Source organism: Belonocnema kinseyi, chromosome 10 (assembly GCF_010883055.1).
Source record: "Belonocnema kinseyi isolate 2016_QV_RU_SX_M_011 chromosome 10, B_treatae_v1, whole genome shotgun sequence".
Lineage (NCBI taxonomy): Eukaryota > Metazoa > Arthropoda > Insecta > Hymenoptera > Cynipidae > Belonocnema > Belonocnema kinseyi.
The window spans coordinates 72,093,170-72,119,993 of NC_046666.1; the positions used below are offsets into that span (position 1 = coordinate 72,093,170).

General features: G+C 30.3%; 2 protein-coding genes across 2 annotated transcripts in view; both read left to right on the forward strand.

The window, feature by feature from the left end:
- The window catches only part of LOC117181195, a 132,452-nt gene extending 110,665 nt beyond the window's left edge, over window positions 1–21,787 (forward strand). Inside the window, exons 2-4 of the mRNA XM_033373761.1 lie at window positions 20,178–20,258; window positions 20,465–20,557; window positions 21,287–21,787. Coding sequence (XP_033229652.1) covers window positions 20,178–20,258; window positions 20,465–20,557; window positions 21,287–21,334 — 222 coding nt within the window. The 3' untranslated portion in view covers window positions 21,335–21,787. The remainder of the gene's footprint in view (window positions 1–20,177; window positions 20,259–20,464; window positions 20,558–21,286) is intronic.
- Window positions 15,612–26,824, forward strand: part of LOC117181629 (terminal nucleotidyltransferase 5C) — a 63,370-nt gene continuing 52,157 nt past the window's right edge. Inside the window, exon 1 of the mRNA XM_033374507.1 lies at window positions 15,612–16,075. The gene's annotated coding sequence lies outside the window, so the exon portion shown is untranslated. The remainder of the gene's footprint in view (window positions 16,076–26,824) is intronic.

Below are 26,824 nucleotides of genomic sequence, written 5' to 3' on the forward strand. Positions count from 1 at the left end.
AGCCCATTCACAACTCGTGTCTCACGCATATAGCAATGGAAATCGAGTAGTGTGACAATCGAAATCGACAATATCGTTTAGAGATTTCATATTAAGGATTGCATGAAACTTATGGATATGAAAATATGAATAACACACGTAACTTGAGAAAGTTTTGAATATCTCTTCTTGGAATAAGTCTTTATTCAAGATTTATAATTAAAGATACTTTAATTTTTAATACGTGCAATTTATCATGTAGTTTCTAATGTTTTTTTACTCTATTTTTTTAACCTATATATTCCAAATTGAAGAAATTTTTATTGTGTATCATCAGAATTGAAACTGTTTTAATGGTGAAACTTGCATAATTTTCAACGTTTAATTTGAAAAATTACAACTTTTCAATTTTAAAGACGTATGAATAAAAATTCTTGAATTTAAATGATTTTTAAGATAACAAGTCAAGTTTTAGATTCTAATTCTTCCAAATAGAATAAGTACCAATTTGCAAAATATAAAAAATTCCATTAATTTGTCTGAGTAATTTTTGCTAATAATTAATTAAATTTATTTATTTTTGAATTCAATTAAATGGTACCGTATTATTCAACTAAAATTTTGATTTTACCATTTAAATTCTAAATTGAAGGAGTGGACTTCGCCGATACTACATTTTCTATTGAACTCAATTTTCTAAATTGAACACAATTATTAAAATAATGAAAACTTAACTTGTCTGCGATCTGAAGTGAATTCCCGGTTTTTTAAAATTAAATTCACGGTCATTTCCCGGCCATTTTGCGGCCAAATCAGCACCTTGCGAACTTGCATGCAAAAGTTGCATTTCCAAACCGGAAATATGAATTTTCAAAAAAATGGACTTTCCAACTAAATTTTGGAACTTTCTGCCAAAAGATTGAGGCCAAGCCGAGACTTTCTGTTCAACTCGTTTTTTTAATTTAAACAATTTTCATTTGAGTACGTATTATGTATTGTTAGATCGAGCACTTAGTTGGTTATACAATAATAAAAAATTTTAAATGTGACCCTTTTTTTCTTTAAACAATATAGTTAAATGTTGACTTAGCCCTAGGAGGGTGTCGACTTTCCCCCACGATGTTTCGCGGGCCTTGACAGATTTTCCATCATTTTAATTTTTTATAATAATTGATAAACAAAGCATTTTGTTTGAAATCAACAGTAAAATTTCGTAAGTTTCGTAAGCTTCGTAGTTTCAAATGTTTTTTTACTCAATTTAATTTAAAATAATCTCAATTAAACACTCTACAATATTAAAAATGTATACATAAAAATGCTGGATAATTTTGAAGATCTAAACTTAAATTTTCAACTCTACATCTTCCAAATTAAAAATATTTTTATTGTGTATAATTAGAATTAAAACTCTTTTAATAGCGAAACTTGCATAATTTCCAATGTTTAATTTAAAAAATTAAAAACTTTTCAACTTTAAAGATGTATAAATAAACATTCTTGAATTTGAATGATTTTTAAGATCATAAGTCAAGTTTAAAATTCTAATCCTTCCAAATTGAATAAGTACCATTTTGCAAAATATGAAAAATTCAATTAATTTGTCTAAGTAATTTTGGCTAATAATTAATTAAATGGATTAATTTTTCAATTCAATTAAATGGTACCGTATTATTCAATTAAAATTTTTATTTTACCATTAGAATTCTAAATCGAAGAAATGGCTAGATTCATTAGACTTCGCCGATACTACATTTTCTGTAAGATTGTATAGAAATATATTTTATTCTCTTGAATACAAAATTTATAATTGTTGAGTAATTGTCAAAAATTTAATTTTTCAACTATGCAGCCTTATCCATTCAAATGATTATTACGTATTTTACTGAGAAGTTTGTACACATATTGCCAATACATGCTGAGCATTTTTTCGATATCTAGAATAGTTTTTAAAATTTGACCATTTATGACATTTATGAATTTTCATTCATCACACTCAATACCTAGAATTTTTAAACTATTCAAGAAATCAACAATTTAAATTTTTAATTGCAAATTTTAATTTAAAAAGGGAATAAGGTACGAAAAGTGATGACTACGAGGACAGAAGGTTTTAGAAATATACAGAATTTATTTTACTGAACAATTTTTTTAAATTTCTGACAAATAAAAACAATTTTTTCATCCCACTGAACGGAAGAAAAAGCTAAAACTTTAGTAGGAAAGTCTCTAACATGATAAAAACTACTAAAATGGCAGCACTCAGGCTTATATCAGGGGTTTCAACTTCGATTCATAGTAATTACGTTTCTAATTTAATTCCTTAATGAAATATTCTTTTATTTTGCAATTTTACAAACTAATCTTTATTAATGAATACAAAACGACAATGAGGACTGTAAGTAAATTGAAAATTCAATACCTTTTTCCAAATTAGAAAATTGGTGAATATCTTCGAGGTGCTCAGTACTTGCATACGTTCCTGAAAGATTGTGGAGGCGATGGAAGATACTGCGTGACCATCGGTTTACCAAACTATCGAATAAAGTCTAACGTAAAAAAAATGAAAACTCGCTTACAGTGGAAAAACTTTCATAAAGTATACAGGAGATTATAACATAACCAAAATTAATTTTTCTCTAGAATCCACTTAAAACTTTACCAAACCTTTAAGTAAAGAATACATTTTTACCTAGAAAGAATAACCGAAATTTATCATTCCGTAACCGATTTTGAGGGAATTATTGTCATTGCATAATTTAAAGTTTGCTTGACTTTACATTTGCAAACATTACCTAACAAGCATAAAACTTTATCCAATTTTTCCTGAATGTGTGACAGAATAGGTTTCAATAATTACACCACGTGCATAAATGATTACTTTTGAAAATCTTTACTGTACATTTGGAAAATTTAATCTGCGTTATTAAAGTTTACCGAACTGACATTTATTCTTTAACATTTCGCAAGACACAAATTATTACAATAATGTCAAACATTTTCCTTTTGGTCCATATATCCCAAGTGTTGCGGAACGAACGTGTTATTTACTTAAATAGCACGAGAATTCTGGATCAATCTGAAAAATCTCTATCCCTTCCACACACTACTCCTTTCCCCTACCGAGTGAGTCACGCCTACCTCGAAAGGGAAATGGCTTAATGGTGTAATAATAATAATACTTAAAAGTTCGGTAAAGTTTCCTAACCAAATTTTCTCCATTCTAAGCGGAACAGTGTGGGGTACAACGGTAGACTCGAAATTGTTCATTTTCATGACTTGATATTGCTTATCTGATGAAGTAAAATGATTCCCGTTTTACCACAGATATTCTACCAAGTTCAATTCGGCATTTTTTAATTGTAAATATTTCAAACTGAGATCTGTTAAAGTTTAAAGTTATTAGGTCAAAAAAACCTTTTTTCAGAAGACATGCATGACTCCAACCCTATTCAATACCTGTCAAGCGCGGCTAAAGTTCTACTTTTCAGTCCCTAGGGAGTAAAAAGTGACGTAAGAGTTAAGTAATGAGAATTATTAAGCGACCAGTTATCACATATAACCGATAAATCACCATGAATTACCGAAAATTTTTGGATACGTCAAATTTCCGTAAACTCTTAACATTTGGAAAAAATTTCCTAATATTTTGAATATCTAAAATATTAAAAAATATTTTTAAAAATTTAATCAACAAAATGTTTGGTAATTGATCAATTATTATACAATATTATTATAATATAATAATATTATAAATTATTATACATATTATTATAAATTCAAGTTGAAAATTCCAAATTTCAAATAATACACTTTATCAGTATATATTTAATTTACAAATTTTTGCGACACTCCAATTTAAAAGTGTTTTCATTGTTGAGATCTTGAAGTTGAGTTTTTCAATTTTTAATTCTAAGTGTTTTTAGAGATAGAACATTTTTCTATATAAGATTATTCATTAATCTTTATTTTATTATACATTTCAACCCAATTTGTGTCAGCAACACATCTTTTGAAGTAAAAATTATATTTTTACTCTCTATCTATGTAATTACTATAATTACTAGTGTATTTAAAAAAAGGAATAAAATTAAAGATATTTAATTGGAAATATTCAAATAAGGCATACATCAAATCTAAAATGTTATCTACAAAGAGAAAAAGTTATCATTCTGAGGAAAAGTTAAATTTGCTTAACCCAAAATTCGTTTCTGGAAGCAAACAATAATAAATCATGAAAATTTATTTCTACAAAATGTAAAACATTATCCAAATGTTTAACTATAAGAAATTCATTTTGTCGGCTTGAGGAATTTTTCACCACACTTCCACAATATTTGTTCGAGTTTCAAAAAAATAACTATGATCACTAAAGACCTTATGAACTCTCGTGCTTCTGAATCGAGTGCAAGAACACACGTACCAGTTCACGCGAATGCAAACGTGATAAAGCGCGCTCTTTTTGTGTGGGTGGCACGTGTTCTTCGATATGAGACAAGTTGAGAAGGAAAACTACTCTTATAGTGACGTATTCTGATCTAAACAGGTCGATGGCATTCAATTCTTTCTAAAAAGAATATAGAGTTCCTGATCAAAAGAGGAGTGGGCGTAGTCCAGAAAGGAGGTTATTACCGTAACATTTGACAGTTTACCCTTCCTTCTTGCTTGTTGACAAAAATTTAATTCTTATGTGACATTATTGTCTTATTTAGCTTCAGAATTCAAGAAACTTAATGAGACATTAAATACTAGAAAAAAATTATATAGGTTTTGAAATTGGCATCCATTCAGCTATCCGTGCATTATTTAAAGGTTCCATTACTATAATAATGGTTCCAGATTTCACTTAGGTCAATGTTGGTGGACAGAAATTCAAGAGCTCGGATTAAGTAATGAATATAAAAAGGTAAAATCAGAAATAGGTTCTTTTTTTTGAAAAAATGTTTGGTCTTGTTTTTTTTAGATTCTTTCGAAGTAGAAAAGTGTTATAATGCCGATCTGAGTCCTATCTTACTATTTACACACCTTTAGTTTTGAACCTATAACTGGTAAAATCCGTTTAAATGCATCAATAAAGTGTGACAATTTCACTCGTTTTCTATCTTACCGACCTGGACATTCTTTCGAAAAATGTATAAGTTAATACCGTCGAGAAGAAGGTCAAACTTAAAAATTAAAATTAAGATATTTGTTATAATCCAACAATGATTTTGACTCTTTATTATTGAAGTATCTTTGATTATCATTATTTATAGTTTCTCTTGTCTTATTTTAAGAATTTATTAGATGTTTGTAACTTCTTACAACAAGGAAGTAAGTAAACATCCCGCTAAATATCTATCAGCAAACTGATTCACAACAAGAATTTATAATACAAAATATTTAATAACATAATAACAGCAACTAGCTTATAAACATCTTAAATACGTCCTATATGGTATTCTTAAGTAAATTCGTAGTAACGAACGCTGCGGAAAATAAAGTTTGCTTTTCTATCGACATTCAGAAATTCATTGACAGAATTCTGTAGGCTAACTTTACCAATAACTCTCTTTTGAAATTTCATAATTGGATTTTTGAGCTGAAAAGTTCTTTTCGCGGAAGCACTATGAGAGTAGTTTTCTATTCGACTTTATTTAATGCTTTAACCATTTTTATTTTTAAACTTGAACTTTTTGTATGAGAGAGAATTTATATAATATTGGTCTACTTCAATTTAGAAGACAATTAATTAAATGTTCTGGAATTTTTTAGATTTTATTTTGTGTTAAGTTTAGTATTTTTAAAATAATTTCCTATAAAGAAAAGTTTAGTGAAGCCAAAAATAGCTACTTTATTTAAAAACAGAGCGAAAATAGAAAGCTTAAAACTGTTTTGGGTTCTATTGATTCTAGGATAAGATTGGTCAAAGTTGTAAACAACTCCTTTCCTCTTGTATCCCCAGGAGACTACTTGATGCCCTTTTATGTTGTAAGGACCAGTTTCCACCAGCTACTTAAGTACCAACCTGATCACCCTTAATATATCCATTCGGCCACTGTAATTGGAATAGTCAATCCATGATAGTTTCTGGTGAGAGGTAATAATCATTTAACTCATAAAGAGTGGGATGGGTATTGAAACGAAATAGATTCTACCTGTAAATCTAAAATTGCAGCCTAAGATCCCTAAACTATAAACTCTCTTTTCAGCTAATGCACAGTGGAGTTTATTTTATGTGTACATTTGAAGGGCCCACGGTCTAAACCTGTTAAATGATTTTTTTTTAATTAATCTTTTTGTATTTTCTGGAACATTTTCGATTTGCAGTTATTATCCCGGAAGCGAAACGGCGAAATTCCTTTTAGTTTTTTTTTATGGATTTTAAAAAATCGCGTTTTGTTATCTAGATCATAGGTCCGCAGTCTAAATTTGTTAACTGCTTACGGCGTCTAATAGGAAATCCGTGCTTTTTTAATAACGGCTCTGTCTACTCGTAGAATAGGCCAGTTAGACAAATGTCAGTGTGTGTGCCGTTATAGGTATGTACGTGTCAAAAGTTTTTTGTGGCTACTTTTACGTCATTTTTGATGATGTCGTCTACAGATCGTTCTAAAGACGAAGGTGAGCGACGCGTTTAGATTACTAACACTCAGAAAATTTTTGCAATAAATTATTTGAAATCTTTGCAAGCACATCTATGTTCGACTTGCGATTCTAAACATTTTGACATGTCACCTGTGCCAGCAGTTTGAAAAACAACGCAGGAACATGTGAGCCTTCCTTTTATTTCAGGGCGCGTCTATTAATTACATAAAGACAAAACAGAATAAATATACACTGTTTGTACAAATAAAAACCTTGAATAAATGACTTTACGACTATTGATTATTCTCTTATTCCTGGCAATGGTAAACTCAACCTAAACGACAATATCACTTACGTAAAGCTTTCCTTAATTTAATAAGGCAATATTGTGACCCAACCTTCAAAAGTAGATCTTTTATTAATTTAAATAAATGTTTATAGTGAATCAATAATTATTAATTTCGAGTTAACAGCCATGTTATATGAATTTTGAAATCAAATTCCTTCAGATGTTCGGAATCTTTTATACATATATTATTCAACGGAAATTCTTCAAAGATTTACAGAAAAACTATACTGTCTACGAAAAAAAAGTTGCCTGCCTTACAAATTTGTAACATTCTCATTAGAGAAGTTATTAGGTATGTGTACATTCCCCCCCCCCCCACCCTTTTTTGGCAATATCTACGTTTAAACCCTTTAAATCCGAGAAACAGGTTTTTGCGAACTTGTCTGTGCGTATATCTGTATCGATGTATTTATGAATGTATGTATATATGCATATATGCATGTATGAATGAATGCATGTAGTATGTATGCATGTATGAATGTATGTATGTATGGCAGCTGTGAGCACAATGACTTTTGAAAGAATTAGTCTGTTAGATTTACCTTTGGTACACTATTTTGTTATCGGAAACTGTAGACAAAGTTCTTTAGCCAGCTATTTTTTATACAAATTCAAAAATTATGAGCATTTTCAAAATGTTTAAAATTCTATATAAGGCTATTCGTAGTACTCGGAAATTTGAACAATTTATCCCAGGTACTATTTTGGATAAAAAGAAAATTATCAGAGTTACAGCATTGGCAAAATTAAAACAAAAATCCCTACAAGCTTTTCATAAAAAACTTTGAATTTTCTTGAAAAATCGAAAATTCAAATGTGGATCCCACAAAGGATAATAATAAATAAAAAATGTAATTCTGTGTTCGAACTATGCAATTACGAGAAAATATGAAAATACAAAAATTGTTCTTCCAAAAAAGAGTTTTAAATTTATTATAAATAATTTTTGCTGGGAATTCCGCAGTTTTTCTCTTAGACGTAAAAAATAAGACTGAAAATAAAAAAAATTAATTTTTTTCAAAACGACACAAGAGACTGCAATAAATTAAGACAAAAGTTGTTCAACAAAACAAGATCTACATATTTGTTATAAACTTTCCTTAGAAAAATAAATAAAAAAATAACTCTTTGGGAAAACGAAATGAGTTATAATAACATTTTATTTAATAAATTTGTTTGCCAAAAATATATCTACAAATTGACTTAGAGCCACTTTACTCTATAGGATACGCATTTTTGGTTTAAATCATAAAAAATAAAATTGGAAATAAACAAATTAAACTTATGAAAAAAACGACATAACTTGAAATAAAATGTTTAATAGCAAAGTTGTTTTTTATAGGGAGCGTATTTTTTTAATTATTAAAATAATATAATTTTCAGGGTTGCTGGTAATAAAAATTAATGCGAAATAAAAAACAAATATTCAATCAAAAAAATTATGGTTGAATCAATAAGAATTCTGGTTAATTCAACTAGAATAGAGTGTTGAATATGTCCTTACTATAAATTCTGGGAAAAAGTATCAGAAGTTTTCGGTCGACAATTCTCTGGTTAATGTTACCAGAAATTCTGGTAAATATATCCAGAAGTTCTGGTAAAGTGAATCAGAAATATTTAATAGTCAGTTTACTGGTAGCTTAAGAATACAAAGTTCTGGTCAACGTAACAAGATATTCTGGTAAACTTAACCAGATAGTCTGGTAAACATCGATTTTCGACTATTGAATTTCGATACTCTTTTACCTTCATAGAGTCTTCCTAACCCTCTCTGAAATTGCAAGGACCACGTGTTACATTCGCCTAAAGAAAATAATGTAACAGGAGTTTCCGGCAACAAAGTGCAGCAACTATGTGCCGCTTCGCAAAAATGTTGTCTCTATAATCTATATAAGGATATATGTATTGATAAATGGCGATTGATACAACTCTCGACGCAAAAGTAGCGTATTGTTGATGTGTTCGGTTTCTGAAATTATTCGTTAAGACTATTTTGTTCGTGCTTTTACATAATATGCATGTATAGATCACTTGTTAAATTCACGATTCACTATAATTAAGTATACTTATATGATTAAAAATACAATTAACAAATCGCGATTGTTCGAGAATTGCACATTTACGCCAAAGCGACAATTGACACATCACAGCAAAATCACATGATACAAAAAACAGATTTCTCGAAATCGGCACAAGATCACAACACTTCTGTTGGCAGAAATATTTACCAGAATAGTTCTAACCAGAAAAAATCAACCAGAATTAATTAAATTGATTAAATAGAATTTTATAGTCATATAAACCATAATTTCGGATTAAAATAATTAGAATCTGTTAATGAGGCGCGTCTAGTAACTTTAATTAGAAATTTTGTTTCAGTGTTAAAGTAACCATGAACAATAAAGCCTGTACGTTATTTTTCTATATCTTAATAAGCAATTCCAGATAGAGGTGCAGAAATAAATATCAAATATATTTAAATTAATACGTAGAAAAGTTCGCATTTTGGAAAAAATCAAGTGTGAAGCACGAGATGTGTCATATGAATTCGCAATCACCAAATTACAGTTGTCGATGGTTTGACCTATAATTTTAAAGGGTCTGCGCACAGATTTGGGGGAAGTACGAAGACCGAGCGGGCGCACTCAAATTGAGCCAGTGATCAACCCCCCTTATCTTTTTAGATCTGAATTGAGTCGAGCGTTCAGGTAGTAGTTTTCACTTTTCAGTCATCCTGAAATGAACCAAAAGGGTTCGAAACAGACTTGAGTGCAGCCACCGAGCCTTGACACTTAAACAATTTGATTTAAAATATTTAATTTTTATTCTAATTATATTTTTTATCCATATTTCACACAATTTAAACATGTGCAAAATGAATCGAATTTTCTATTATTAAGTAATAATTAAACAGTAAAAGTCAGAAATATATAAGGCAAAGGTGTAATTAAATAATCTGATTTATTGCTTCTTTTTCTTAAAAGGATAAGCAAAATATATATGGCAATATATATTAATAATTCCTTAGACAAAAAACATGACATAAAAATTCACAGTACTTTGCAGATTGTTAAATGACATATTTCTTGACTTTTCGATAGATATCCATTTTAATTCATTCAAAAATTTAAAAATCTTCTTTACAGCTTCACTTGGACAAAAAGAGGTTTTTAGTTAATTTAATTAAAGTTAATAAATAATTTGTTATTTTAAAAGCAAATTTTAGAAACAAATATAAGATTGAGGTATTTTTGATAGAATAAATCAAGTTTTTTTTATTGAATCGATCACAAATTACTTGGAAATAAAACACAAGTATAATGTTGGGCCACTAAATGAAAGTTTATAATGATTTAAGCTATCTTCATTAACAAATACACTATTTGCATATTTCTTGTGGTACAAAATTGATTTTTTCGATGCAATTAACTGTAAATATCTAACCTCTAAATATTTAAGAACATTTTGAAGACAGTAGACTATTTATTATTGTAAACAACAATTGTTCAATCAAATTTTTATGATTTTATGTATTCATAAATAGAATTTTTTAAATAATTTCAAAAATAATTTTAAATTTAAGAACATTCCAAAAAATTTAAAACAAAATGTAGCTTTTTTAACATTGTGAAACAAATTTGTTGAGCTGTTCAAAACTTTTGAGAGGTTTCAAGATGATACAATTTTTTTTTCTTTCGATTCCTAAAAACGTTTGAAATAATTTTTTATTTGAATAGTAATCATAAGAGAATATTTAAAATAGATTTCAGAACCATTTTTGATGTACGAATAACTACTGAAAAATTATTAATTTTTAAGAACCTTAAATTAAAATAATTTTACTTCTAATTTAAAAAGTGTTCAGTTACAAAATTTGAGTTCGACTTCAAGTGCTTCAATTTGCAGATCAGTATTTATAATTTTAAATGAAAAAATTGTTAGCTCCAAGAGTTAAAAACTTTGTGTTGTGAACCTGAAAATAGGGAATTTTTTTCTTTGATTAAGACGGTCAACCTGAAATAATAATAAAAAATATTATATTATTAATTATTTTATTTTAATTATAATTATTTATTTTAATAAATGTTCATAACTGAGGATTTACATATTTAAATTATTCATAATTTTGACAAAAATTGTATAGAAATAACAATTATCCTATATAATTTAGAACAATCATCAACTTTTAAATTCCAAATTCGAGTCCTCTGGCTTTGACGTTGAATAAGTATGTGAAGAAAAAATGGAAGGTTAATGAAAAAGGTCTCATTTGAAGGTGAAAATGCTGTACGTTATTGAGCCGGAAGGTAATATTCCACAAAATTATTTGTAGCTTACAGATCTGAAAATCTGATGAGAAGTAAGGAAATTTGATAGCTTATAAAAACAGTGAACTTTCAAGCATAGTTTTTTATAGAAAAAATAATAGGGAAAATCTGAAAAAATTCATGGTGGTACAATACACATTTCTGAACAGATTGCCGTCGAAAAATTTACAAGATGTAAACAATTGTTCGCTTTTTGTGAATAAATATGCGACCGCACTGTCTTCAGTTCTAATGAAGATAATGAAGTGATTTAAATTGTAGGTAGTTAGTTGAACTATCTGTAATAATTTACAATTTGAATTAAGTATGTGGTTCTTGTTTTCTTCGTACAAATTGCGATATTTGAAGTCAGTTTTTTATATAGGAAAGCAAGTGCGAGAGCCCAACGTGGTACCGTTTTTTCAGGGGATCGTTCTCGGTTTTCCTCAATACAGGGAAAGGGTTTCAAGGCCAGAGTGATGCTCGAAGGCACAAGTTGGGTAGGTCGGTCTGAGGAAAACCGAGGACGATCCCCTGAAAAAACGGCACCACGCTAGGCTCTCGCACTTGCTTTCCTATATAAAAAACTGACTTCAAATATCTCAATTTGTGCGAAGACAACAAGAAGCACATACTTCCTTCAAATTGTAAATTATTACAGATAGTTGAACTAACTACCTACAATTTAAATCACTTCATTATCTTCATTAGAACTGAAGATAGTGCGGTCGCATATTTATTCACAAAAAACGAACAATTATTTATATTTTGCAAATTTTTCGACAACAATCTGTTCAGAAATGTTTAATGTACCACCATGAATTTTTTAAGATTTTCCCTATTATTTTTTCAATAAAAAACTATGCTTCAAAGTTCACTGTTTTTAAAAGCTATCAAATTTCCTCACTTTTCATCGTATTTTCAGATCTGTAAGCTACAAATAATTTTTTGGAATATTACTTTTCTTCTCATTAACGTACAACATCTGCACCTTTAAAACGATACCTCTTTCATTAACCTACCATTTTTTCTTCACGTACTTATACAACGTCAAAGCCAGAGGACTCGAATTTTCTCGCTGATAGTAGGCTCGCTCAAACTTACGAGTCGCGCGCGCAGGGTGCGATAAAATTGTGCCCGCGTAGATTACATGTGAAAGGCATCATGGACACAGCGAAATCTCTTTAAACACGAATAATTTGAAAAATTGACATTCTGAAGATGTCAAAATTGATGTTTTATAAAAACCGTTTCTTTACGTAAGCAATGTGAATAGTTGCCCTATATGGTGATAGTTTAAACATTTGTTTATGGTGATTGTCTGAAGCTGGATACCGTAGATTTTTCCATTTATAGAAATCAAATTTTCATAAATTTAAGAAAACGGAAAATCTATGTTGTAAATTGTGAACCTGTCTCGAATAAGAATTCAATGTTATATTTTATGTTTTTTCAGAGAGTAATCTGCTGCTTGTATCGGTAAAGTTTTTTTTTCCGTGTCCTTATTACTCATATCCGTAAATATGTACCTTTCAAAAAATTAATTACTCAAGAATGATGAATTTGTAAGCTAAAGTTAGACCCCGTTTCAATTATTTAGTGTTGAACTAATAATTAGTCAAATTTAGTTTATCAAGGTAAACGAATTCAGGGTCATTAATTCGAGCACATAATCAATTTAATTATTTTAACTAACGTTTCGATACATTTGAAAATAATAAGGAGTATTTTAAGAATTTAGAAAAATTTAAAAGACTTCGAAAAACTTCCTGATAATTCAAAAGAATTAATGGCGAGTTTAAAAGACTTTAGAGGAATTCAAAAAAATCCAAACGAATTAAAATGCAAAACAACATACAACTGGCTGATTATACAGCTGAGATCTTTCCATTTATTGGAAAGAACTTTATGGAATTCAATATAATTTAGAATAATTTAAAAGTATGGAAAATAATTCAAAATAATTTGAAAGAATTCCAAATAACTCATAAGAATAAAATAATGTCCAAGAAACATTCTCAGCACGTTCTAATTACGTCTTTTTATTTTCAGACCACTGGGCAGCCCCTTGGCTAATTTTATCTAACTGATGAAGCAAGAGGTCAGCAATCATTTAACAATTGCTTAAATTTAACTAATTCAGATTTAGAACGTAACACTTTACGTTGTCCAAGAAGTATCGAATCTTTTGTTTCCTTTTCGTTACATTTTGACCGATTGGGACAAAATTAAAAACCAAATTATGACAGTGCCATATTTCATCCGTGTGCCTTTAAATATTGACCAAAGATGCATCACGATTCGAATAAACAATTTTTTTACAATTATGCGTGATTAAACATTTTCTTTGCAATTTTGGTACATATTTTGAACAACGTATCCTAAACTTAATAATTTGGGAAAGCATTTTCATATTTCATACTTTTCATACTCATTCCCCTATTAACCTCTTTTCCATCTTTTTAACGAATTCTTTTTTCCTGCTTCTAAACAACTTCCCTTTTTCTCGCTTTTACTAAGATATGAACTTAATAGTATTTATATTTTTTGGTTAAAAATTCAACTATTTGGTTAAAATTAATTAATTTAGTTAAACATGCAACTATTTCGTCAATAGGTTATCTTTTTTGGTCAATATTCTACTACTTGGTTGAAAGTTGTACTACTTTCTTAAAAATTAATTAATTTGTTGAAAATTCATCCGTTTCGTTAAAAATTTAACTGCAGTAGGGACTCTTAAGATTGTAAAGCTCGTGGCTCTGTGCGAACTTACGAACCCTCGACGCAGGTAGAAGGCAGGTATACGAGGCGGCGCCGTACCTACATATTGCGGGCGCCTGCACCGAAGGAAGAGACGATTTGATGCAGTACCGAAAAGCAGCACGGCGTTAAAAAGGGATCGAGCCCACAGAAGAGCTGATATCCCAAAAAGTGAGTGTGTGCACGCCGAATCGAAGTAACGATAACCGATCTTGAAAGGTTCTGGTGCATATTTTTTGAAAACTTCTTGGTTAAAAAATCATCTTTGTTGGTTAAAAAAGGCAACTATTTCGTTTAAAATTAATCCGAGTTTTTATTTGAAAACATTTTTTTGATAAGCGTATTAGGTCTTTCCTCAATTCGAACCTTACATAACGCCTTATACGTATTATTTCGCATACTCAGGGGGGCGATCGCCCCGTTCAAAGTGAACTTTATACATTATAATTTAACTTTTGTGTTTAAAAATGTTCCTTCTATGTGGAAAAATCATTCTCTTTTGTTGAAAGATTAACTTTTTTGTAGAAAATTCGTTTTCTGCTTAAAAGTTAATTTTCTCCTGAATTTAACTATTCCATTTTTAGTTGAAAATGTATACGTTATAAGTTGAAAATTCAACTGTTTGGTGAAAAATACATCTATTTTTATGAAAATCATCTTTTGGGCTAGAAAATTAATCTTATTTTTTGAAAATTCTCTTGTAGATAATCTTGACATCTTGGAAATTCAACGTTTTTCATTAGAAGCTCTGTAACATTAAAAGATGTTTTCTGCGTAAAGGACATGTCACATAAGACATATTCTATAAAATAAATATCATAGACTCGTCTCGAGAGAATTTAATATGGGAAGACATGTCTCTTGATATTTAAAAAGTCAGATATATCGTACACACGTACAGAAAAACTATCTGCAGGGAACAGTTGCCGCAAGGGTCATTTGTCTAAAAACTACATACGAATAATACTCTCTTTTATTTTCTATTGCATTACCCGTTTAAAAAAAAGTACTTTATTCAGCATTAGTCAGCAGTCACCAAACTCCTTCATAAACCATCCGACATTATTCAACAATCCTCATCATCAATTACACCTTCTCCCTTCGCCTCTGCAAGGAACCTCTTTCTCATTATCGCCGAGATATTACACTTATCTAGCCTCCGGCAATCCGATATCCTAATCCGGTTCTGATAAACCTGTTTTCGAGGCTTGAAAATTTCCGGCTTCATCCTTAATCTATAGGTATCCGGCTAGAGATATGTAATAAACTCTATAAATATTATAATAATAACGGCTTATAAAAGAATAAAAACCGCCTACTCTGTATTCTGTATAACGCCCAGCAGTGCATCTCTTACATACAGCATACAACATGCTACATCCAGTCTAGATGCTGGGTGAGAAATTTGCGATGCGAGAGAGAATGCCATTTCGCTATCTCTTTCCCACTCTCCCCTTTAACTCTCTCTTTCCTTTTCCCTGTCTCATGGACCCGCAGAGGGAGAAAACAAGTTCTAGGGGTGGGGATTGTGACGTCGACGGTGAGAGATGACGCGGTTGGACATCGCTTGGGCAGGGGGAGTGGGGGGAGCCAGGGGCCAATGTGTGCGCTGTGTTCGGCGCTGCTCGCGCTGTCAGTGTCAGTTGGTTCGCCACGGCGACTTGGCGCGCCGTTGATGTGTAACTAACTTACGTCTCGCTACCTTTGGATTTACTCTCCGAGACCCGAGTATAGTATCGGTATCAGCGCAGTCACGAAAACGCGACAGCGAAGTAGTACCAGCGGTTAAAACCGTCGCCGGACCTGCCGGCCGGCAGAACTCCAATTCTCATTGTGCCGCGACATTCTCATTTGGACGGGTGCAAAATTTCCGCCTCGTCGCAAATCTCCACAGTGTACGCGACAGTGCAGTTTCCTACCCAAACTTCTGGACTGTGTTAATCAGTTTCCTCTAAGCCAAACTTCGGACTGTGTTTATTAATTATTTGAAAAACAAAAAATTATTAAACAAACGGAAGGACGAAATCTTCGCCCAATCTGCCCTCAAGTTTATCGACCAAGTGATCAACTTTCCTACGAGTAACAGTGCAACAGTGTAGGAGAAACGTTCGAAAATGTAAGTATCCCGGAAAGGTCCCATATGTTTGCCCCTGCTTTGCACGCCGCCCTACGCCACTGGCGATTAGAACGCTTTGAATTTCCGAGGGAGGAAGGCTGGAAGAGCCTATTCTAGAAGCGCAATGTACTTTTGGTAGTTTTCAAGTTTTTATGAGTATGAATGGTCTTTACTGATCCTATGTGCGGAAATCTGTAGAAGGAACCTTAATGATTTTTGAAATTCTGAGATTATTAATTGGATTGATTTAGGAGAAAATTGAAGAAGCACTGCAAACCTAAGAAAATAAAAAAATTTGCAATTAAATTTAACCAAAAATTCATAATACATTCTATTTAGGAATCAAAAGATAGCAGTTCCCTTGCGAGCCTTCGCGTTCTTTCTAGAACGTGTTAGCGCAAGCGTCTCTGCGTCGTCTGCTTTCCATGCACCCTTTTATTTTATTTTTGCCGCGCAATTTCTCGGTGACTTTTTCACTCGTCCTCGATGACGAGGAAAGATACGAGATTTGAACTCGAATCGCATGGCACTCAAACCGAACTCGCGAAATTAATGGTCTTCTCGAAAAAAGCACTTTTCTGAGCAAATTATATTCTTGGATCTACGGATAGATAAGATGGACGGTGGGGAGTGGTTGATTAAGATTTGAATTGCGTAGAGAAAATAGTGATTGGCAAAATTGCAGCTGGTCAGTTACAGTGTAGGATTTTAGTACAAGAGGCCATTGTCGATGACATTCGATCTCAAGTTATTGACAACCATCTTATTTTAACCCCAATCTTAAATAATAGAGAATCTTTCTGAAGAGTTTAACCCTCTGATGGTCCCCTGGGTGCGCATCTGCAAAGCTAAAAAATATGTATTTTAAACAGTTTTTATCTCTAAAATAAGTTATGGGCAACACACCCAGTGCGTCATAACCGGAACGTCAGAAAATGTGCGCCGTCAGAGGGTTAAAATAAATAGAAACTTATTTTCATGGAAGTATAAAAATGTATCAAGTGAACCCTCAAATTGTCTGAAAGTCAATTGAATATCATTAATGAATTATTCAAGACGCAGGCTCGAAAGAAACATGTATTCACAAAAATCGATGAAGATGAAGAGATTCGTGAAATGTTATATCCAATTTGCAACGGTGTTGCAATTTTTGATATGGAAATATAATTTTACTGATTTGAAAAAGGATCCAAACTCTGATTGATATTAATACAATGTTTAAAAAATCCACATTTTCAGCAAAAAATCCTCATTTTCAGCCAGAAAATCATGTTTGCGGAAATAACTTATCGATTCTTATTTGAATCAATTGAACCTCGAGTCTTTCTTCTCGAATGACCGTCTGCTGACATATGGCTCTCATTTCTCGGTCAACGATTGAATTAATCAATACCATACGATAGAAAATTCAGCAAGTAATTGTATCCTTCATTATTGCGAGTCCTAATATATTACTCAAGCTTTCGAATAATTCAAATTTCTATTACTTGATACATATATGTATCTATCTAGAGAAATTATTTGATTTTCGTCAATATCTAAAATTGTTATTATCTTGAAACAGTAAGTCGCAAGGCACTTAGAAGCCACTGAAGAACATGCGATAATATCATAATTAATATTTTCGTAAACTAAAATTTCCCGGAATTTCCAGGAATAACAGTTTCAAGGTTACCAAGTTTCAAAGAAGAGCATAATTTTATGTCTCTGGAACGTAATACGTTCCTATTACTTCATAACAAAACGCCTTTTATGCGTCTTGCACTTAACGAGAATTATCAACCTACTTGATCCTATTTCCTGAAAACTCTACAAAATTTGTGTTAGGTCATTTTACTGCAACTTCCACAGTTTGTACGAAAACATTAACGTACTCTTATTTACATTTTCGTCTAGGCGCTTCTGGTATGCAAAAATTTCAAAATGCCATGACATTTATCTACAATTTACAATTGTACATGTTACTCAACATTCTAAACGAAAGGATTTACAAGAAAAAAATTAATATTCTGGATGGCCGTAAACCTGTAACGATAATTTTTCGCTGAAAAATAAGCGACCCTTCATGATGAAATAAGCATTACCTGTAACCATAAATTACGGTCTCAGCAACCACGTATTTAATGCTTAGTCCATCTAACCATAAATATTTCCACCACGGCCTAACTAGAAAAATGTTCACCGCATCTTTTTTACCGCGTGTAAATTCTCGTGCGAAGCATCAACTCTCTATTGATAAATGTAGGGAAATTGCATGGAACTGCATAACTGGAAAAGTAGTTCCGCGTACCTTTATTCAATGGAATGACAAACGGTCTAGCGACACCGTTGTGACAGTGTTTGCAAGTCCTTGAGAACGATTTCGCGAGTCTAGCGACCGACTCCGCAATACGCGAAAATGGTCCAGCTTAAACAGTAGTTATCGTTGCCATTCAACTTTTATTTAAATGAAATTAGGACCAAAATAGAATTTCAAATTTGAATTTCCCGCGCAAAGAATGGCCTTTGAATCCAGAACCAATGAAAAGTTGGCGGGAGGCGGGTGTAAATTCAAATTATCGGTCCTCATTACTTGTTCCCTACTTAACCTAAAGTTCATTTTATTAAATATTTATCTCCTTTTTGAATGGAAAGTATTGACTGTAGTAACTGTAAAAACTATCATTTATTTATTTATAAATAAACAAAGTGAACGAGTCTGAAATTGAAATAACTGTATGTTTGTATATTTTTAAAATTGTGGTTATTCATCTTATTTTCAAGAAGAGCCGTGAGGTCTGAATTTCAGATCCAAAGAAGAGCTATTATATTTTCCATTCGCACATCCAATATTTACTTAACAGAATGCTTCCTTATTATTGTGAGGATTTTATTTATTCTCATCCCAGGTAATTTTCCTTCCTCATAAATTTTTTCTACTTTTGAAATATTAACATTTAAAAAGCTACCTTTTTTTACAGTGATAAAACGTTTCGCATATGAAAATTCTGAAGTGTATAATTACTGTCGACTATATATTGCAATAATTAGAGGAGAATTAATCAAAAAAACCATTGCTCTGCACTATATAAAGCTTGCACAAACCAATTTATTGCCATTTTTTGACATTACAATAATTGAAATATTTGCTTGAAGTTCAGAACTTTCAAATGAACGGAATTTTTTACTAATCTCTTTCAACCTATAAACAGTGCTAAAATACTAATTTATTTATATTGTTAATTATTTATTACAAAGAAAAATTATATTACATTATTTTTAATTGTAGTTGGAACAATATTTGGAGATAAAACAGAATGGGGAAAAAGTATTTCGTTCATTTGAAAAGCGAACTTCCGGTACATATAGTTGAAATCTATTGTGCGTATCTGAATCTTAGGTTAATATGATGGATCCGTTGTTTGCCAGCCAAAAATAAATTGTGGTGATAGAAGCATTTATCCAATGTCACGAAATTTGGCACATACTTCCCTCAAAGCGTCATACGCGACGCTGGAAATTTATTTGCATACATCTCTGAGACATACTTATTAAAATTTAATATTTCAATTATGAAATTGTGTTTTGCTTTCATCGCACTCAACTCCGCTTTCTAGACATTAATATATACAAGTTATTCATGTGCTTGAAGTTCTGAACGTTCAAATGAATGACGCTTTTTATTAATTAATGGAACTTGCAAAACATATTTTTATTTACCAGTAGAAACAATATTTCTGGATAAAATAGAATTGGGAAATTATATTTTGTTTATTTAAACGTTCAGAACTTCAGGTGCCTAAATTATACCATAAATATTTAAATAGCACGATAAACATCTTTATGCAATTTGATTTTAATGTAATAAATTGGCATTGCGTATCGGTCGATCTGAGAATTGCTGTTGTTTTTTCGATTGATAGAATATGAAAATCTATCGATATAGAACGTCTCGCTCGGTATAATCAAGCGAATGTTAGTAATGTCGTCGTTTACTGTGATAGAATTAATTGGATAAATAACAGAACCTAAGTAAATTAGTTTTAATTTTTACAGCTAGCTTGAGTCTTAATTTAAATATCGATAAGGAGTAAAAAAATGAAATTCTTGCATTTAATTGAAGCCGATATTACTCATGAATCAACGTCACTTGATAATCGTAATTAGCAACATCAAATTAAAGACTCGTATCAACATTATTTTTGTAGGTTCTAAATTCTTCATATAGATTAAAAAGTTTTTCAATTTTAGAAAGAATGAAGTTAACTAAGTTTTAATTACCATAAGCATATTATTTAATTATTTAATAAAATATTTCTTTTTACAAAATAACTTTCTTAAATCATTATTTGCAACGTGGCAATTAACTTGCTTGATGAGTTCCTATACAGATTCTTGTTTACTTTTCAGCAAGTTTCTGTTAATGGTTTTAATGAATTCCATAAGTTTAGTACATATATACTGAAGGATTCAAGCTGTAAACCTGAAACAGCGGCATTGGAGGTATAATACAGTTTATTTCAATTTCGATTCACCTGCTTTAAACTTTAAATGTTTTGCTTCCGTAATTTTCAAAGACTAAGAAAACAAAAACAGTATGAAGGAAAACCAAATGTCAAACTAAATTCGAATTAAAACGTATGCTTTATATTAATAAGTATTGAAATTTTGCCTTTGAAATTAAGAATATACTTTTTTCTCAATGAAGTGAACAGAATTTAATAAAACATTACACAATGTGTGTTGTAATTTCAAACTGTGTATATTGCGCCAGATTACGGAACAATCAAGCCGGACGTGGAAGTTTATTCTGTCAAGGTCATTTGATGTCCTTATAAGAATAACAAAATCAGCATGAATTAACTTTATCAGGCAGAAATTTCTTTACTTTGGGATCTGGAAAAGTCTTTAGTTCTATAAAATATTTTTGGTATTATAAAAAAGCCTAATTTTATATAGCACTTATCATCTTAATTATGTAATTAATTCAGGATGCAAACATCCTTTAAAATTTAGAATATCTTTCCGAGCATCTAGTTTTTTTCGATTTTACGTTTGGGAAGCAAAGAAAGGGACATACAAGTTTAAAAAAGATGTTCTTTATTATAATAAATAAAATTCTAGGCTAGACCTAAAAATTCACCGCCCTTGACCTCTGTTGAAAATACTTTCGTGAATGACAACACATTTTTCGGTACTCTCCTTGGGTCTATAAATATTTTTGATTTGCAGACAGACCAAAGAATGAAGAAAAAAAAACATGAAACATCTGTTTGTTAATTCTGCGATGCCTTGATGAAAATACAGATATGAAAAACAGCAAGTCAACTAAAATAAAGCATTACACCAGTTACAAAGACCGAAGAGCCATGATTTTTTGCATCAATATTTTTAATTTGGTGCCATTTATAACGAAACTTTTAGCTTGATAAATACAGAAGAAAATATATCGAGAGCCTTCTGACTCCTAAAAAAACGATAAACACATGAAAACCAATTTTTATATGACGAGCAATAAACCATAAAAGCTTACAAAAACGACGATGTGAATATTGATCTTTTGTTATAGTTCTTCATGGAATCCATTATGTACAATTGTTCATTGTTATCGAAAATGTAAGATAGTAAACAAAAACGAATTGTTAGGAAATTGTAAGACTAGACAGTGCAAATAAAAACTTTAATATTTTTGATGCAGTGAAAAATATAAACAGCATCTTGCGGGGATATGGAAAAATTAAGTATTGAATAGTGACTAATAAAGATACCTGAAATTTGAATTAATTTTGTTATAAAGGTTTGAATTTGAAAAATATCTACTTTTTTAATTTTCAAAACTTAAAGCTATCTAAATAAATTGTTTCAAATTTTTATGCCGTCCAGGCATATGCAGCATCCAATTCACTGTTAATATTACAGAAATATGTTAATATTACAGAAATAATAATTAAAGATGTTCTACCATTTACATTATTATCAAAAAGAATGAGGGGTTTAACATTTTTATTATTTTTTCGCTCATAATAATTGCTGAAGTTCTATAATTTTCAAATCTAAAGACTATAAAATACGTATGCACGTATGTGAAGTGTTTTTTATAGTTTTAGACTTTCTAAAAGGATTTTTTTAAACTAAAAGGCTCTCGTAATTGAGTTATTTGCACAATACAATAGTTTTAAAAGCGATGGACATTTAGATTATTCTTTTATCTCAGATTTTCGGCATATCTTTTTCAGCAGAATTCCAAAGGATTATGTGTGAATTCCTAAGAATTTTTGGTTACTTCCAACAATTTCAACAATTCATCGCCGACAATAGATGTCGAATTAGAAAATGAAATGCGGTGATCATTAGAACCTTCAAAACCGACAGGTGGCACTGCAAACTAGTATTCTTTTCTTAAAACCTCGCGAGACTTACAAAAAGTCATAAATCTTCATAAGACTCTGTACTGGGTTGGCCACTTAAGGAACTTTGTTATTTTATTAAAAATAGTATAATTAATTTTTTTCCACTTTATGAAAAAGAGTGACACGTAGCACAAATTTAACAATGCAAAAAGCCAAAAAACTTGGATTTTGAAAAGTTAGTGGGATAGCTCCTGGTGGTTCCCGACCATTAATTTTTTTTTATTACTTCGGTGCTTCGGTGCTCTTTTGCCTGGAAAAGGGATTGTGAGATTGGGAGAAATGTGATAATCCCTTTGTGTCCTCTTGCATTTAATCCTGCGATTTTTGTTGACGAAATGAGGCTCAATCAGGGTTGTTACAAATCTCGAAAAGTCCTGGAATTTTATATTTGAAGTTCTAAGAATTAGTTTAGTATTTTTCGACTTATTTCGCAAATTCACATTGATAAGAATTAAATTAGGTACTTTCCGGCGATTTAAATGAGCGCAGGAAGTTTTTTTTACTATTACATATTAATAGTTTTTTGAATATATATGAAACAACTTTATAGTTTGTTTAGAATTCAATTTAATAAGAAGAAAGCTCATACAGTTTTGCGTCTAATATTCTAGGGCCAAGTTTGGTGTAAAAAAGTTGCAAAGTTTCAAATAATGGCTGTATTCAACACATAATTTTAAAAAAACTCCAAACAATGTTTTTATAACTTACTAAAATTGATTGATATATAAGAAATAATTTTGTTTAAACAATTTTTTTAAATATATACACATTTTAAAAATTTTGTGACTTTGCACCAAATTTGACCCAGGGGTTTTAGGGACAAAATGATAAAAATAACTGAACAATTCAGTAAAATACTTTGGAGAGTTACCTTTGAAATAGCCCAAGAACGTTATAAAATTGTATTATTTCCAGAGTTATTTCAGTTTGATGTTTTTTTTTTGCAATATCTTTCTGTAAAATTTACATCTTTTAACCAGTAAAAAACAGTCACGTAGATAAGTTCGGCCGGTAGTGTTAAAAGTTGACCTGGAAAACTTGGATACGTTCCGGATTTTAAAATTGGACTTCTATAACAACCCTGGGTTAAGTTCCCCTCTCTCCGGAAGAGAAAATTAAAATCTCGCAAAAAATGACAGAAAATAAAATCAAGTCCAGCAAAATATGCCGACAGAGAATAGACAACGTTCTAAATATTCTTATAATAATATAGCCCTATAATTTAAAGAATGTGAAAGTTTACCAAAAATATTTCGGTGCATTAATTTTTTTTTAAAATTATTTACAAAAAAAAAACGCAATTCTGTATAGTGTGATAATACATTCCTTGTTTACTGTCTTCGGTTCGATGCTTGCTGGATTACGTGCGCGGAAACATGGGAGAGAAAAGCGAGGTTACCTTCGGGGACGTTTCAGGTTAGACTAGATTGACTTGTGCTACATTGTTGCGATATTGCCGACTTTTATGTACGAGAAGTGCATAATTTATTAACCTGATTGCATTTTTAATCTTTGATATATTTTTAAAAGATTAATTGCAAAATTGATAGTGACGGGGCATATCGCTCCATCTTCACTAAGCATATAATATCTATTGACATTTACCACAATTTTAACAACAGTTTTCACCACATAAATAATAAATTCATATCTTTTTATGGGACGTGGATCTCGCACAATAAAAAATTTGCGTGGAATATTTTTAAAACTGTTGTAAGATCTAATTATTGTCGTAATTATTAAAATAGAAAAATGTGTGTCCTCTTAAAATGCCAAATTGTTGTATTTTGCTAATAGAAGATTACTGACAAAATACTTAGGGCAATGACACCAATAGTCGGCTACGCTGCGGTAATGGGCCTTCCGCTGTAATTCTCGACTGATAATAATAGATAAGAAAATAAATATTTCGCTGATGATTTTGCGCGTTTGCTTGACAATAATTGAAGTATACTCTATTTATCTTTATCTGAATGCATCTATTTCTTTATAAAATAAAGGATTCTCGTCTTTCAAGCGGGCTTTTATAAGTATGATTTATTTTATTTTCTAAAATTCGATTTTAGAAATAATGTTAAAGATTAAATCATTAATTTTAATCTTGAATGTACGGCGAGAATTTCCTTAGCAGTGGAGGCAATTTAAAGCTGATAATATTTCACTCTATGATAATCGGGGTGGACGATGACTTTAAAATTAGATAAAGAAGTTTTATAACTCTCTTTCCTTTTTAAATGTTGAATTACTTAGCTTTGAATACTAAAAAATTGTTTACTTTAAAATTTTCCATTCTGAGATTACACTTTTTAGCTATCGAATCCTGGAATGACCTTTGCTTAAAATATCGAATTAAACGAAAAAAGTTTCTTATTTACACTCTTAATTTCTGAGAATAATATAGATAAAGCACAAATGCAATTTTAATAGCCCACTAATAAAGTAAAAAATAATTATTCTATTTTTTTATAAATCTGTACTGATTTACAGGTTTACCATTCGAAAAAAATCTTCAGAGGAGAATAATAACGCCTTTTATCTCAGATTCGCATTTTCTTGAGAACCTTATAATATTATGAGATATCGTGCTAATGGTGAAAGGTCTCCTACTATCGGCTGTTTCCCAAGTGAACTCTACGCGGCCTTACACCTACAATATTGTTTGCAAGGTTCTCTCTCGAACGGTCGAGTAATAGCGGATTATACTAGAATTAGAAACGTGATAATATTTATTAACTTCACTTTACAACATTTTTTTTCAAAACAAGAAAGGTTAGTTACTAGTAGAATCATAATTCGTTTTCAATTGTACCTTTTGTTTTCATTCAATGCCAAAAAAACAAGCAATTCAAATTCAAAGCAACAAAATTCTGTCCCTACTTTTGATAATTCTGTGAATAAACCTGTTTTCATAATTAGTCATATTTCCCCTTTTTCAAGTAGTGCAAAGTTTAAATATGACAGATGTCCAATTTTCAGTAATTTAGTTTAAAAGCATTCACAAAATGACTAACTGCGTGTTTAAAAAAATGCCCATAAAATGTAGATTAAGGAACATTCACATATTACGTAACGTGATGTTCTACTTTGTTTAAACACCCCCTGCCATTTTAACCGACTTTAACAATTCCTTTGCCCCCCCTGACCTTAGTTACGGAACATTTTTCGTATTATTTTCAAAAACACAATAGACGTTTTCTAAATGAAGAAAAGGTTTTCTGTGTTGTATGGAAATAAATAATAAAAGAATATTTTGTTGTAACACTGAATGCTTCTTATATATTTTTTTACTCATAAAAATGTTGAAATTGCTTACAAAGAACGAAGTATTACCAGTTTGTTTTAAAATAGGATTTTACCAAATATTAGGAAATATTTGAAGTTTTTTAAAAGATATTTAAGTTTTTAGAAGTTTTAAAGAAATAAATATTTGATAACTTTTCGGAAATGCTTCAAAGTCAAAAAAATTTATTAATCTATTTTAGACCTCCTAAATTCTTCAAATTTATTTTAGCTGACTCGAAATTTTCTTGAAATTTTGAAAAATTATTCAAAATGTAAATAAATTGCCTAAAATCTTCTAAGCCTTTCTAGGAATGTTAAGAAAATTTGTTTATTCACTTGAAATCTTCCAATTTTGTTTTAAAGACTAAAGTTTTTGTTTTCAATCTTTAAAAGCTGCGTTTTTTTAAATCTTGCAACTTTAAATTCTTTTCCAATCTCTTAAAATTTCTCCTAATTTTAATTTTGCCTAGGAACATACACAATTATTCTTTTAAAATTAATCCTAAACCATTAACAATTTTCCCAGAAATATTTAAACGAATTTAATGTTGAAATCTTTCAAAATGATTAAAAAGCTTCTAAATTTTTTTTCTCTAATTTTTCGAAAGAAGTTTTTCCCCATAATTTAATTTTTCTTAACCCTGGAAATATAAAAAAGATTTGAAATTATAGTGTGGTAGCAACGTGTTAAGAAGATAAATATTTCCCATTATTAAGCAATCATTTACAACTTAAATATTCTCTTCTATCAATAATGCTTAGAAATATTTATAAATAAATTTTATGATGAAGTAAAATGATCTATTTGGATATTACAATTTTAAAAATTGATTCTGCTACTAATTCATTGAACAAACCTCATTTTAATTGATGAATCAGTTATTATCAGAAGTTTACTAATTTTAACAGTAAAAATACTGTAACTGCAGTTAATCAGTGATAACGTAATTGTAGTGAATCAATTTATAGACTTAGCATAAATTGTTTGAAGAACAATTTGTAATTAAGATTTTATTTATACTCCAATATTATTTGTAATATTGAAGTATAACCAAAAGTTTCATTGAAAATGTTTCCT